Consider the following 16,374-nt stretch of genomic DNA (forward strand, 5'->3'; position numbering starts at 1 on the left):
CAGGACTAATTTAAACTTATAATAGTCGTTTGGTAAATTATTCAGAACATCGCCACCAAATCCGAAGTATTTGCAAGCTTTGCTGTTGCAGTTACACACACATCACCTCTCAGATAGACAACTATAAACTGAAGCAGCAAATACCAATTTATTATGAAATACAGTGCCATCAAAAGAGGCTCCACTTTATAAAAAGGAAGCAAACACTATGGTATTATTTTCATCCCAAGAAATATCTACATAATGAAAACAGACGTTTGAGACACAGAAGGTAAATGCTCAAAGGACATCAGGAATAGGCACCATCTACGCAAACACTTGGTTATGAAATACCAAAAAGATTTTGTCTGTCTGTGTGTGTGTGGGGGGGGGGGGGGGGGTTGAAGAGGCATTTGAAACATCTAGAAATTCTGGTGAATCACAAAGATCTTTGCCAAGGCAACGAACAGAACACTGAACCGACAAGACGTGTTCAGTGCTAAAGAAAAAACGGGAGGTTAAAGCTGCAATATGAAGGATGTTCACACCAGAGGAGATGCTCGCTTGGCATCCATGCACCAAGTGACCAAGAGTGAAGGCCTGTTCCTCAACATGTTTTCCTCTTTGGGATACTTCTTTCTAGCATGCCCAAGCACCCATTATTTTCTTTATGCCTACTTTTCCTCGCTGAAGCTTTGGCCCTTTCCAAAGTGATGAGCCTCACGTCTGCCAGCCTCCTGTACGACATCACCAACACCCACCTCCCCTGCCGAAAGTAGTCTTGAATTTCAAATGGATTTTTCCGCCTGCTTCTGAGACAAATGCAACATCAGTTTCTACATGAATTTCTGAACACGAGATTTCTTTCCAATATTCAGTCCATCAAAAGGAAGTTGATAATGTGAGAAAAAGGCTTGATGTTGAAGGAACCCAAAGAAAATTCAATCTTTGTCTTCTGCAGCTATGTGGTAGAAGCCATTTAGTGTTGACTCTTACACACACACACCTGAATTTCACTGACAGCAGCAGCTCCTTATTTCTCCCTCCATCCCTGTCCCTCGGCAGATATTGCCTAGAAGCAGAAGCTATTATGTGAGCTTTGACAGTACTTAGGGTATCAACTGAAGGACAAAATTCACTGATACGCAGTTGTTTCCCAATCTCTTTTGGCCAGCAATGGTGAATATTCCAGATACTGCAGGAAATTTTACAGTAAGTTGCTAAGGGATGCTGAAATCATAAGGCTGACCTTTAATATATATATATATGTATGTATGTATATATATATATATGTATATATATATACTTAAAAACTTCAAAGAAAAAGTTTGTAAAACTGTATATTTAAATACTAAATAAATACCCTGTTATTGACAGCAGAACCCAGAGGTCAAGCTCTGTCCTCAGTGCTGACTGTAAAAGGGTAACATGAATCAACTTACCATTTGTGTACGTTCAAAAATCAGTTTTATTTGATAGCTGAATCGATTTTTGATAACAGCTTTGCTGTTGTTGTTTGAGGGGTTATTTGTGGTGAGATCTGTTTGTTTGTTTTTAAATTTTCTAAGCACTTGTCACATGCAAAGACAGGAAGCTCTGTCTGCTTTGAAAAGTATTACAGACAGGGAAAAGCAAGTGTGTGTTACATAGTGCCAGAGGCTAGGAAGCTGGATTCCAAGGCTGTAATTCCAGCTTTGCTGCTGACTCAGAGAGTGACCGTCACGTAACCACAGCCCTTCATTTTCCTCACTCTGCAAAAGATGAGCTCTGCTCAGCTATCTCACACAGACACTGTGAGGCAAGCGGAGCTGGGCCTTGCACACCCTGAGTTCAGCTGTAAGAGAATTAGTCATGCCTAAACATCGATACAATCTACGTTTGCATCTTAACCTGCTCGCCTCCTCTGTTAGCATCTGGCTTTTAATGTTCCTGATATGTTCAGGTATCCACACAACTATTCAGACCAGTGGTTTTATGTTTACACACACAAATTTTATGCTGCATTCGCATCAGTATGTTTTTCAACACTGCAAGAAAAGACTGCATGCATAAATGAAAATTGCCCATTTGGATGAAAGACGAGCTGAGGCAATCCTTGTCAAGTGGCTTTAAAAATCAAGTCAGTCTCAGAAAGAATGCAGGAGAGGGTCTTAATAAGTCAGCTTCCACACAGCTTTTTTTGTTGTTTATGGGTGTGGAATACTTCTGTTATCTGTTAAACAACTACAGATGCCTAAGACCTGAAAAGACACCGTCTGAGCAAGAATGCTGCTGATGCGGGTCCTTCTCCTGACTCTGCTAATGGCCAGGGCGTTGTTACTGTCCAGAGCCACGTCAAGTAGCAGAAATAATGACATTTAAGAAGATTCTGGTCCTCCCCGCGAGGCACGGAAACTACAGACATGGCTTGTGATGCAGCTATCAAGACAGAAGCCGACTGCACTGCAAAACAGCACGAGGCAAAAATACTCCAGGGGACAAGCAGCTCCCACCCCTGCAGCATCCCTGGAAGCTAGAAGCAGCACGGGACAGCACTAACAGCTGCCCAGTATGCTGGCAGACTGGAAGAGATAAAGCCACGGTCCCTTATTGCCCCCTTTTGCATAAGCAGGGTGTTCCAGGGGCAGAGAGAAAGTTTCCGTCCCAAGGCCACACCAGTACTTCATGCATACGGCGTCTATCGGTACACATATAACATATATACACGAGATTCTGAAAAGACAGTTCACAGTAACTTCTTATTGGCATATTCCCTCTCCTACTATAGTTCCCTCAAACAGAACAGATCTCTGTTGTACTGAAAATCCAGTCACTGCAATGCAATAGCTTGTAAATAAATCACAAACCCGGGGCCACGTCCCCATATGCCGAAGGAGTTTAAGTACTGGCAGCAATCAGACAATATTCATTTACATTTCGTCTCTCGTGGGCCTACACGTGCAATTTGTTGGGAGCCTCCATTTTCCAAGGGAGTCAACGCAAACTGGGAGGGCTCTGCACCTACTAGGAGACGGTCACGTTTCAGCACTGAGCAATTTATATTTCCTTAGCAATTTACGTGGCACACGTAAACATGTGTTTATCACTTATACATGGATATCACAACTATAAAACCTAAATTGATGAAGAAATACACATTCTGTTACCTATTCTATATAATGTTATATATTTTGTGTATATTGTGGATGTTATGCATGTGTGTGTATACATACTCGCATAGATATAGATATATATATATATAAGCTGTGCTAGACTATGCATTCTGCATGGTATGGGCATGTATACAGATAAACAGATCTAAACAAATCCGTACTTGTGCTGCTGCATGTCTCATGCAGAAGGAGCAAGGGGAAGATGCGTGACCCAGCCCACACCCATTCCATCTGAAGGCAAGTTTAGGGAGCAGCCCAGCACTTGTTTATGTAACAGCGAGGTACAGCTGCAGTAAAAGGGAGACAGGAGCGAGGGCCACTGCTGAATACTAAAAAGGAAGACAAGCAAAACATTACAGCATTCCCTGTATTTTCTCAGCAAAGCCTACTGGTATTTCCTAGATTTCAAAATGCCATGCAGCCTGCATCCCCACACATTATCGCTAGCACAAATATAGCCTGAGCCTGCCTGCCACCAGGCAGGGGTATGCAGCACTCTCGGAAAAGAGAGAGCAGAAGGGGCACGATTAATTCTATCCCGCTTTAATTAAAGTAGTAGAACACACGTTTGAATGAAACAGGAGATGTGAAAATCAGGAAAAACACCACATGTTGTGATTAGATAACTGAGATGGGTACTGGCAAATGTGGAAAAAAGACCCTCCAGCAAAGACACACACACATTGGAAAAAAAAGCGGGGGGAGGCTATTTTGCAGAGAATTCCAGCATCCAAAATGTAATCACAAAAACTCCCTTATGCTGCAGTGTCCCATTTAGGGGATTAGGACAGTAATCGCAATCTGCCCCGGCACCCGAGCAGTGCATACGTTAGAAATGGCTTTCGTGTTTTGATGAAGAGAATTATACCGCAACTTAATGAACTCTGCAGACAGGGCCTTTTACAAGTCAGGGAGACCAGACCCACAGGTCCCAAAGGTATCAAAACAGCCCCAGTAATTTTATTTAAGTTACGCAGTTCTGCGTATGAAATCCATAAGACTGAGAATAGAATGAATTCAGAATTTCTCAGGTATGCCAAGGGAGCAGATGGCTTCTGAATCCTAGACATTTGCCAAAAGGATCTGTAAATTCAAACGTTGCATTGCTGGATTCTGTTCTTTTCCCTTTCACAGGGAGCTCTGTGTTTACATGCAACGTAGCAGAAACGAAAAAGAGGACAGATTACATCTCTTGATATTATCCCTTCTGCAAGATATTTATAAAGAATGGGTCAAAACATGGTGTCAGTGAATGAGTTAATGAGATGGGAGAAAAGAACCAGCAGTGAGGAGGCATTAACGCAGGCACTCCCGATGCAGCCTAGTCCTAGAGCTGTCCTTAACAGCAGCTTTGGGTCCTTTAGTGTTTTCTCCACCACTGTACATTACTTGTGTCCTTGGAAACCATAGAGTGATCTGGCAAATCACTCATCTATGTTCTTTATTTTTATTCTGTGGTTGGTTTGTTTGTTTTCCAAGGTAACCAGACTTCATTCCACATTTCTAGCACAGAAAGAAAACAACAGTTAATTATAAATTAGGAGAAACCTCCCTAAAATCCGAAACATCTAAATAGATGTGCCTTAACAGAATCAGAGATTGCCAGCAGCGACAGACACAAAAAGACAACAGACTGCAGGCTTGTTTCAGGCCACAGCCAGAAAAATACACCTGCAGTGTGCAGTGTAAATACACTGAATCACGGCTGCTAGCACAGCATCGGTTACTGATACCTCACCGAACAGCTCGGCGGATCCACCTAGTTCCACACAAGAGGTCTTGCGTGCAGCATTTAGCACCGATGCTTTTGGTACCGATGTGGGCACTGGAGCTAAAAATGGCAAACGGGGGAGAAATGCTGCCACGAAGCACAGAAACACACCGTCGCACTGCAAAGCACCAGCACGGCCACCTCCCTCCCTGCCGACTTCTCCAGATCAGCTCGGGGCACGAAGCACCTGGCTCCTGAGTGCCGAAACCATCCCCAGCCCTGCTGGGGAGGAAGGCAGTGCTGGTGTGCCCGCGGCCACCTTTATGTGCCTGTTCCCTGTGTAGCTGGGGGCTGCCATGGCTGGCAGCACCTGAATCTCACTGCAGCTGGGCTAGGTCCACAGCAGGGCGCAGGGGATGGGAAGGGATGCAAAGGGCAAATACGAGATGAACAAGAAGGAAAATGAAAGAGAGAGCATGACACATGGCAATGAACCCCTGGGAAGTGCCACACAGACAGAAGGAAGGGCATGGGGGGAAGAGGGAGAAGGGGCAGTTTTTCCCCTCGTACCTTGCGTTTCCGATCTGCCCTAGAGATTTTCCGCTGCCTTTTCCTCTCCTTCTCAAGGTTTCTCTCCCTCTCTTCAAGTTCGGACTCTCGAACTTTCTTAATGGAAGCGGCTGCATGAGCCATTTTGGAGTGGAGAACACCCGCTCCAGGGACGCCGTTTCCACCACAGGCGGATATCCAGGTGAGTTAATTTTTTCGGGAGGGCACCAGCCGCAAGCCAGCGCTTCGCGGTGTAATCCACTCTTCCTCCTGCGACTCCCCAGGAAAGGTCACAGCTCTGCAGCACCCATAATTCAGAAGCTCGAGAGCCGTGTCCACACATGCAATGTGTGAAAGCGCTCACAGCCGCACGCACGCAATCGGAGAGCAGCCGGCAAATATCTACTAGCAGCCTGAAGTCTCTTCAGCTTGGCTGCAAGCAAAGACAAGCTTAGCTGGGGGGAAAGAAAGGAAAAAAAGAAAGAAAAAAAAAAGAATCGGCCTTTAAACACACACCACCAAATTGGAAAGGTCTTTTGGGATTCCTCCAGATAGGCTGTGTCTTCTGGCTGGGAGGGAGGCTCCACTTCAGCATAACCACCAGCTGGGGGAGGAGGCAGCTCCTGGCAGCTCCTCACATCGCCCTTCTGCAGGGTGAGAAGAAAATGGTGCAGTCTGACTTACTGACTTGCTGCCGCCGTGCCTGGCTGCGCGGGAGCCTGGCCCGTGCCTCCCTGCTCTCCTCTTCCTCGCCACCGTCCCCTCCTTATCCAGACGGTGCCAGGGGAGCGGGAGCGAGAGCCACTGGCTTCAGAGAGCAGCGTCAGACCGCTCACCTGCTGCCGCACAGAGCCGCCCCAGCAGGGCTGGCGGTGTTCAAGCCCTCCTTGTGCCGTTGTGCAGCCACGTGAGGCTGCATCAGGAGCGCTGCACCGAATGCGGCGAGGAGGGGGTGCTGCTGGGGGTGTAAGCTGGGCTCAGCCTGCCCCGCTCGGCCGAACTCCACGGAGGTAAAAATAACGCCACGGAGCCTGCTCTTCTTTGTTATTCAACACCAAAAGCTGCTTTTGGATGCTTCCTAAGAGCACTTACGAAGCCCTGTGCTGAGGATGGGGAAGAATCATTGCAGTTGTGGGGAAAGAGAGACCACAAGAGACAGAAAGAACACGCTGATCCCCTCTGCCCCCCGCAGTCATTCGTTTTGGGGACTCTAATTTATAGCATTAATACCAGAGACAGCTGGGTCTGCCATTCCCTCCCTGCTCATCCCCCCTCTAAAACCAGCATATCAGAGCTCCGCTCCCGCCCCCCTGGGTTAACTCTGTTATCGCTATTAGCGTCAAACGTTTATTTATCAAAATGGGACACATGCAGACAAGAAGAGCCTTTGCATTAGTCCCCGGCAGACGGCTGATCACATTTCAGCTCCCTCCAACAGCACCGATCCAGACAGGTCCTGAGGAAGGTGGACGTGGCTGCCCTGAGCCTCAGCAGAGATGTCAGCAGCCCTGGCTTGGCCACCCCAGAGAAGCCAGGGGCAGAGCAGCTCACTGGCAATGGCACCAAAAGTCCCCAAATCAAAGAAACGAGGGCTCTTTGCCAGATTTCCCTCCGCAACGTATTCCCTGAGTTCATACTAAATTTGACCGTGTGGCTGCTGAGGCTGAGCCCTGTGAATTTCACTACGAGGCAGTACCACTGAAACACTAACAGATGCCTTGTGAGCTCTTGGTGTGACAGCGGATCGAGGACCAGGACCAACCCCAACATCACATTATTTTTGTACACAGAGCTTGGTTATTCTCAGTCCACATAGACCAAGACAATTTATTATCACCATGGGCCTAATCATTATTTACGCCTTGTGCTATTACTACAAGGTTTCACTTCAATTTCACAAATATTGAAGACCGGATTTTCATAAAGTACTTTTATATGAAAACTATGAAGCATTATAGAGGCATCTATTCTGTGTTTGAGCCAGTGAGCTGTGCGCTCAATTAAAAATGTATTTCTCTAGTGGGAGAAGACATCAGAAGAAGCGGGACTCAGAGTGCTAGCAAACCTCTGGCCATACAGGCTGATTTTCGCCTGGTTGTTCCCATTTGCAAGAAACCAGGCTAGACAAAACCAGTGACAAGAACACAAGCACCAGCAGCAATAACAGCCACCAGCAAAGCTAGGGGAAGCAAGGCAAGGGATAAAATAAGGGAGACAACTGGATTCTCTAACAGGAGCGTGGCTTGCCTTCCCTTGGTAACGTGGTACGAACCTCCCAGGTAGCATCGCTTGTGCACCAGAAATGAACAGCCAGCACTCTACAACTCTGCCTTCGTGACACTATGAGGAAGCACGCATCTCCTTCATCTGCAGCACGCTCAGAAACATATTCAAAGCTATCACCTATTCATTTGCCAGATACCTGTCTGCAGATAAAATAACGCCGTAGAAGAGAAAGGTAAAATAAAACACAACCAGCTGCTAACTATTCAGACCTATCCACAAACCTCATCCTATGGTGGGGAACTGGACTGACGATTTGGGGTGCTCAAAGAATGACACTAAGGTAGAAGAGATGATTTCAGCAAATTTTGAATGCTTACCTTACAAAGCAAATTTTTCATGGGATCTTAAGCAAGAAATTTGAAAGTAAGACCACATCACGGGCCACCGTGCTCAGAAGTCCTGGTCTTACCATTTCCCTAATTTTTAAGGTCTTCTTAAGCCACTAAATGCTTAAATCCTGATATATAAAGTGCAGTGGGGTTTAAGACACAGGAGGGTTTATAGGAGTCCTGTTTATTATCTTTATATTTATATTCATATATTTAGTCATGTTTGTCATCTTTTGATAATTGATTCCTGCACATTCAACAGCTGAGTCTCAAAGATGTATTTTTCACGAAATTCACTTAAAGCCAATAAAGGACTTGATGTTCTCCGTAACCCATGTTTCACGAGAGAACAAAATCAGACGCTTGAACACTTGCTGCCCAGTAAGCCCAAATGAAATAGCAGATATTCTTCAGAAGATCACTGACCAAGAACTTCAGCTCAGTCCTGTGAGTTCGCCATTATGTACCATAAACATTTTCTCCCTCACCTCAAAGAGACATGAAAGTATTTAATCACAGTGTGGCAAAAAAGAAGTAGCTTTCAATAGGTTATTTTGGAAAGAACATATCCAATCTGGGATACATAAAGCATGTGTCACTTGTACGTGACACAGCTAATGTCCCTGCAGGAAAGAAGCATTCTGTTACAAGATAGAGAGATTTACCTAATCAAAGTAGCAAATGGCCAGCCAGTGCCCTGCAAATACAGCATTTTACTGATCTTAACAAACAGAAATCCTTCTGCTGACATCAATGAGAAGATTGAATTTTCAAGATCTGTTCAGCAAAAATGGAGACTGAGCAATTTCCCCCTAAATGCAGAAAATGTATCATGAAGCTGCTACATAAGATAAGTAGAAAACACAGTGCTGCTGCCACAAACGGTATGTAGGAGGGGAGTGGGAAAGTGGGCAGATGCACAACAACCTAAAAAGAACACAACACTGGGAAAATGGCGGTGGGGTTTTTTTTGTTTTGTTTTTGATTTTTTTTTTCCCTGCAATGCATTTGTCATCATTAACTCCAAATGCAAAAATACCTAACTCCTGAGATCCAACAAATTCTCATTTGGGATAATAAAGCTTTTAAGACCTCAAGCTGTACAACGTCCTGTGTGATCTGTGAATGGGCTCCGGGTGACTAACCTCACCATGCAATCCACGGCTGTGTGGGCACTTAATTAGGGTTACAGTGCCTATTTGCCTGGTTTACAAATTGGCATAAATCGTTAACTTCCTGACCTGCTCTCCCAATTTAACAGTCCCCAGGTTTAGTTGTTTTAACCTGACCCACCAGCTGACACAGCATGCTCCTGCACTGCAGTGCTTTATTAGTCACAGCTATGAACTGCACTTGGGTTTTACTGCCAGCTTTCAGGTAGAGAACCATGATTTACTGAACAAATGATCATTTTCTGTCTACAGAAACCTACCGGACGAAAATCGACAGTAATTGAGTACAAGAGGAGAGGATGTAAACAAGTGATTATCTTCCCTGAAGCACATCCACTAATAGGGGTCCATCCCGTAAAGATGAGGTTCTCTCCACATAAATCACGTGGGCAGTACGAGAAGAAGGTTAAAACCAAGCCTAGAAATAACACCAGAAACTGTGACTCAAATCTGTTCTCATCATTTCCCAGAGTTACAAAAAAAGGGAGGAAATGATGGAGCCTTTCACACCTCAAAGCCAGAATGGAGACCATCCTTCCTAGTTCTATGTTGCTAGCACATTCAGGAAACAAGCTGGAAATCGCAGCTTTTCAAACAGCTAAAAATGGGAAAGGTCTGTCCCATTATAAGACAATAATTTTGCAGCAACAAAAGCTGGGCAATTCAACTTTTTGTCTAGCACCGAGGAAGACGCTTCTGGAAAAGGCAGATCAGAATTCTGTTGGGCAGAATTCTGTAGGTTCCCTCCAAGGTGATGTGCTGCATAAATTGTATGTAATATTGAACAAGCACATCTACGTGTTGCTCCGCAATGACACAACCACAACCTCTGTCCGTCCAAGATGTGCAGTGATTTATACCTGTCCTTGCTGAAAGGCAGGGTATGCGAAGCAGGTCTGGCGATGTGAACACCCAGCCTTTGGTGACCTAGCAAGAGCTGACTTGGCGAATTAGCTCACCTCTCCTCACAAACACAATGTTGACCTCCCCTCTCCGTTGGTGCTCCAGCAGAGTTCGATGTCAGAAGCAGGCATCCTCCTCCCTTTGGTCAGGAAATTATCCTGTGAAAGCTGCCTCTTGACAAATGAGTGTGGAGAAGATGGACAGAGACAAAAATATTTGGAGTGCCAGAGCAGCGTAATGATTTACTTAATTCAACTATTTAAACAGATTTGGATAGATTGTGCGTTCTAGCATACTCAGCCATTTCCATATCTACAGAATTACACATTCCTAGAATAGGAGGCAAACCAAGTCTTGTGGAAAGCACAAAACTATGAAAATATACGCTACATTTATAAATTGCCACCTGCCTCACTTCTTGTCCAAACCACACTTATTTATTATTTATACAGTAGCAAATGACCAAATGACCTAACTCTAAACATACAATAACCCTGCAAGTCAGTTAACAATCGCATATCCTTAATTTACATATTTTATTGCATATTTTTCTGAAAGAAAAAATATTAAGGTTAAAAAAGGCTACACACACTCACGTCAATGAATACGTGAGGACAACGTGTTCCAGAAAGCTCTGGGCCAGACATTAGCATCACTGTGTTGGTACTGAAAAAGTGATTCATGAAACTACGCTCTGGCTTTTTTCTGTCCCTTGATCACATCTATTTTATTAATTGAAAAGAAACAGTATAAAACAAGAAATGAAAAAGCGCAACTTGGAGCACATATAGTAATACACATAAATTAGACCCCAGGAATGGCTTCCCCTTCTTTTCTGTTACACAACCTGGGTACAATTCACTGCACTGAGACTTTCAGTAGTGAGTACTAAAAACATCTGGAAGATGACACAGTAATATTTGCAATACTATACCCTTCCTTGCAGAGTGGATTTCTGTCTTGAAGGCGTTCAATTCAACACTGACAGGAACTTTAAATATAAGTATTGATCACACCAGAGAAAAAGATACTGCTTAGCTACCTTTGAAAGAGATACTGGAATTATTTATCTCTTTAAAAAATTATTTTTTACTATGTTACAGTTGAAGAAATTGAAATAGGATGGTTAAATGTTTGCTTCTAAGAACTTAAGAGCAGTCATTATGGGATGAGATCAAAGTCTTTTGTCTCCAACAAAAATCAGATACCTAGCAAAGAGAAGAGGGCAAATGAATGATTATTTTCTTCAGGTACACTCCCAGGTTCCAGTCACTGCAGATTGATGGACATCCATGCTAGATATTTCAATTTAATTAGTAATCCTCGAAGGCTATTATCCATGAACTTATCCAGTCTCTCTCTGAACCTGTCTAAATTTCCAGCATCCGTAACATATTAAGGCAGAGTTCTTCAGCTTAACTACTCGTTCAAGGTGCCACTGTCACAGGCAGGTGCTTAAAACCAGAAAACAAGGCAAGATGCGAAAACTGTCATTCCCAAATCACAGAAGTCCTTGCACTCATCCTTTATTACTGTCCAAGCTGTGCCATGACAAAGCAATACTTTGCGCACATCACCAGCTTCCTGAACAAGAATGGGATTTAGAAAACCCCTTCAGAGACTGATGTCTCTAGTTTATTTGAACATCCCAGACATGAGGAAAAGACACTGCAGCTGCGCCAAAGTTAGCAGCTCAAGAAGCATGTTCTTTTTCTTCAGAATCCTAAATAAACTAGAGATGTATATTTCCGGCAAGAGTGCCCGTTTTGCAGTTTTCTGACGACAGCTTAGCTGCATTAATTCTGAATATCACTTTACTTATTTTAGTTCTCATATTGATTGGACACATTGGCATCACATTCTATTTTAACTAAGTCGAACAAGGCCTGACCCAATAGCTTGCTAAGGGCAACAGCAGACATTTCATTGATTTAAATGGACTTTGGATCAGGACCACGATCATTTAGCTCTGCACTGCAACGTGCCTTCTCATCTTCCGTCCTGCCCTCGCCTTCCTGCCTTACCTTCTTTCATCTTTGAGTATTGTGTTCAGTTTTGATCTCATGGGGGTTGAAGTTGCTGTTAATATGAAGAAGGAGCCCAGGGATCACCCTGAAGGTGTTGCACATCTGCCGTGTCTGATTCCCAAAACGTGCAGTACTTTCTGTAGGCTCCCTCCTCGCAGTCACTGCACTTACTCCTGTTGGACCTGCTGCGAGGGGCTCAGCCAGTCACCCAGACACGGCCCCATCTTTTGCGGGTGCAGCGTGCTGAGCTGGCTCTCTGCTCTGCTGACAACACAAGAGTTGTTGATGAATTTTGTTTAACATTTTTGTCAATTATTTGGACAAGGGGATCAAATGCACCCTCAGTGAGTTTGCAGATGACACCCAGTTAGGCAGGACTGGATGTGCCTGAGGGTAGGAAGGCTTTGGGGAGGGATCTGGATAGGCACGATCGATGGGCTGCATCCAACTGCCTGACATTCAGCAAGGCTCAATTCTGGGTGCTGCACTTGTGTCGTAACAACCCCACACAGCGGTATCGGCCTGGGGAAGAGTGGCTGGAAAGCTGCCCAGCAGAGAAGGACCTGGGGGTGCTGGTCCACAGATGGCTGAACATGAGCCAACAGCATGCCCAGGTGGCCAGGAAGGCCAACAGCATCCTGGCCGGCATCAGAAATGGTGTGGGCAGCAGGACCAGGGAAGTGCTTGTCCCCTTGTACGTGGCATTGGTGAGACCACACCTCAAATACTGAGTTCGGTTTTGAGCCCCTCACTACAAGGACATGGAGTTACTCCTGTGTGTCCAGAGAAGAGCAGAGTTGGTGAAAGGTCCAAAAAACCAAGAGTTACGAGGAGCGACTGAGGGCACTGGGGTTGTTTAGCCTGGTAGAAGAGTAGGCTGAGGGCAGACCTCATTGCTCACTACAGCTACCTGAAAGGAGGCAGCAGCAAGCAGGGTGCCGGTCCCTTCTCGCAAGTGACAAGTGATAGGACACAAGGAAATGGTCTCAAGTTGTCCTTTGGGGGTAATGCGAATAAAATAACTTTACAAACGATACTAATACTAAAAAAAAGAATTATGTTTTAAAATAAGAACGCACAACAGGAAAACTGACTTGGCTGCCACGGCTTCGAAAGTCTGCAAGCCAACATGACCCAGATCTCATCCACTTTAAATCCTTTCAGTTGCAACCTAGATGCTGCACATAATCAGCTCTGCTTAAGCGCTCCTGCTGGCAAATGTACAAGTGCCCCTGCACTTCGGGGTAGGACCAGGTCATATGCATTCACATTTGAATGGGCCCTGTCTACTTTGAATGAAAAGTTTACATGTCCTTAACTATCAGAATAAAAGCCTGAGCATCTGCTACATATACCAATATTTTTTACAGTCTGACCCACAGAATGAGCCTTCCAACGTTAAACAACATCATTAAACTTCACCAACAGTGAAGTTACAGTGTGCAAGGTATGGAAAAAGACGATGACTGAGTGATGCATCTTTATATTCCTGTCTACTATGTATATATGCTATCTAAAATGTCATTTCTGTCATCTATACAACATCAGGACTAATGGATTGGACTATATTTGGATTTCAGCTACCAGCTGTAATACACTTGGAGCCTGAATGTTTGGATCACAGTAGTGCAAGTAGATGTCAAAAATAAAATGACTACACGTAACCAATCATCTTTGTTCCTCTTTTTTAACCTCATAAGAACAGTCTAACTACACAACTTCTAAAACGCATCAGCACCAATGTGCCTTAAGTAACAACATTCGGAAGCCTTGTATACCTGCTCTAAAGCCAATAATGCTATTTTCTTTCTCATTTGCTCTCACTTAGTGCTATAAGAACATAAAGAGTTAAATAATGCATTATCTCCTTGAATACTTTTGGTGAAGAGGTGTATCGTTTAAGAAGTCTTTCCGACACATTTTTCCACTGTTTATAGTGAGAGCAGACATACCTGATACTCATTTATAAAAGCACGTGAGGAAATTTTATATTGAGTTCTCAAAAGAGCTCTCAAAGATAATTTTTAAAGACCCCCTCAAAATTTACAACTATACTTAACAAATATACAGAGAAACAGGGAAATGAGTCTGACTGTTCTAAGCCCTTCTTCTAAACTAGGTGTTTTTCACCTTTTCCTCACATAAGAAGACTGAGAGTCCTTTACTTTTGTGCCCTGAAGTATGATCAAACTAATACAGAAAACAGTGTTACTGCCTACAGCGTACCAAATCCCCCTGTCCTACACACACGCAGCCTAGCAACACCCTTAGGACACATTTGGCCAAAACAGAGAGAAAATGAGAAAGGACAGCGGGGTTTTGCCAGGGCAGGGTTTTGCCATGGCTGGGCGTTGCACTGAGTTGCGTTGTGTTGGGCAGCACCACGGAGAGCAGCCGCCCCTCGCTCTGGGCCCAGCGTCCCTTCCGACTGACCTCCCAGGTCCTAAACAGCCAAAATTCAAGCTTTCACATGCAAGAAAGCCAGATCCAGCTACTGCTGCATTTCTGTAGAAAACATGGAGCCGAGATAAGACGCACAGTGCTGTGCTCCCCACCACGGGTGCCTGTGGAAACGAACGGCAAACGATCCCCCTCTCCTGGTCACGCAACGCTAAGGCAGCGAGGGACGCAAAATTCGGCTCTTTCAGCATCACAGCAGCCTAAGCACAACATTTTGGGATGGCTAAAACACACCGTTGTTCTTGCTGCAAGTGCTGCAGTTAGCATCCAGTTCAACGCAAACATTTATTCGGGATATCAACAATAATCATTATCCACAGTCATCTTTCCACACACAACTCTTTGAACAGCTTACCAAGGACAGCTGGATCCAGTTTTATCAACACACCTGTAAATGCCCTTAAGGTAACAGCCTGCAGCAAACGAGACGAAACGCACTGACAGCGGTGAGAGGAAGCAAAGGACTAAGTGTGAGAGCAGGGCCCTCCTCTGCGCCTCCCGCCCCCGTCCCGCTGCTCAAAGATAAAGCAGCCCAAAGATAAAGCCAACCAGGGCATTTCTACGGAAAGCACCCGACAAGCTCCAAAGGCCCCTGAGGCACAAGACGTGAAGAGACAATTTCCCTACATGGTACAGAAAAGCCACAAAGCAAAGCCTCAGGACCAAACCCTGCGACACGGAGCAGGCCTCTGACCAGGATGTAAACCACTGCCGAAGGGCCCTGCCTCATGGCTTTCTGCTGCTTTGGGATTAATAGTTATATTCTTCAGCAAGCATCTCTCTGGTGACCTTTTACAAGCATTTCAAAACCTATTACAGCTATCTTTTCTATATAATAGCAATTTAAAAGCAGTCATTTTTGAGTCCACTAAAGGCATAAATTAGGCAGAAATCATACAGGACGTAGCTTATTGTCTATGACCTAAAAACATAATGTGGATCTCATTTGCTAAACACAAGTCTTTAGCCTTATATTACAGTATTACTGTTAGGAAAGAACTTTTAGGGTTTTTTTCATAGACACAAAAAGCACGAGAACACTGCCATCATACATACTTCCAATGTCTATGGACATTTCAAAGACTGCGGAATGCCATTTTTACCTTTACCTCATTTACTTTACATTTTCATATTAAGAGTCCTGCTTATTTTTAACGGCTAGTGCTTTTAAAACATGCAGACATTTAAGAGGCCAATTCTGACTTTAGGAAGTTTATTGGAATGGCCTGTCAAAAAGCAACTTGGCTTCTTGTCATAAGGATTTTCAGGTCACTTGCACAGAGCTGCGCTTGAAAAGCACAAATGTGGCCCTGAGTAAACTATTTTCTTACCATGAGAGACTGAAATGATTTGGGCTATGGTAACACTGATCTGCACAGGTCTGCTAGGCCAGAACTGTATTCACATTGAATTAAAGGAGCTGGTCTGATTCCGTATTTGTACTAAAGACAAAAACAGTCTAGATCTGAAGCTCATCTGCAGAGGCAACTGCATGTCTCAAGCTAAATATGGAAGAGTATAAATTTGCAGAGGCAACTACACGTCTCGAGCTAAATATGGGAGAGTATATCTGACGCACAGCTTCTCCTTTCACTATGAAATCTGTCCCACCATGTAACAGAGCTTGTCCATAACATTACACCTTCAGCTATGTGAAACAAAGCGCTCCCAGAATCAAGAGAACCATCTGACACACAAAAATGAATATATTACCATGAATTTGTTCCTGAAGTGCCTTCAATTTCCATTAGTTCTTGTGGAAGATGAGGAAGAAGAGCCTGCCTTTTCAAACAGCTAACAAGAAAC

At 44.3% G+C, this 16,374-nt stretch overlaps 1 protein-coding gene across 18 annotated transcripts in view; it reads right to left on the reverse strand.

The window, feature by feature from the left end:
* ANK2 (ankyrin 2) overlaps positions 1-16,374 on the reverse strand; it is a 352,274-nt gene that overhangs the window by 183,333 nt on the left and 152,567 nt on the right. Inside the window, exon 1 of one of the 18 annotated variants that reach the window (XM_083833348.1) lies at positions 5,413-7,498. The exons of 13 other annotated variants lie outside the window; for them this stretch is intronic. In XM_083833348.1, the coding sequence (XP_083689474.1) occupies positions 5,413-5,535 (123 nt within the window). In that variant the 5' untranslated portion in view covers positions 5,536-7,498. Of the gene's footprint in view, positions 1-5,412; positions 7,499-16,374 lie in introns of those variants that run through there. 4 more of the 18 variants (XM_083833326.1, XM_083833334.1, XM_083833336.1 and 1 more) reach the window with 4 other exon arrangements.

Source organism: Anser anser (assembly GCF_964211835.1).
Source record: "Anser anser genome assembly, chromosome: 4".
Classification (NCBI taxonomy): domain Eukaryota; kingdom Metazoa; phylum Chordata; class Aves; order Anseriformes; family Anatidae; genus Anser; species Anser anser.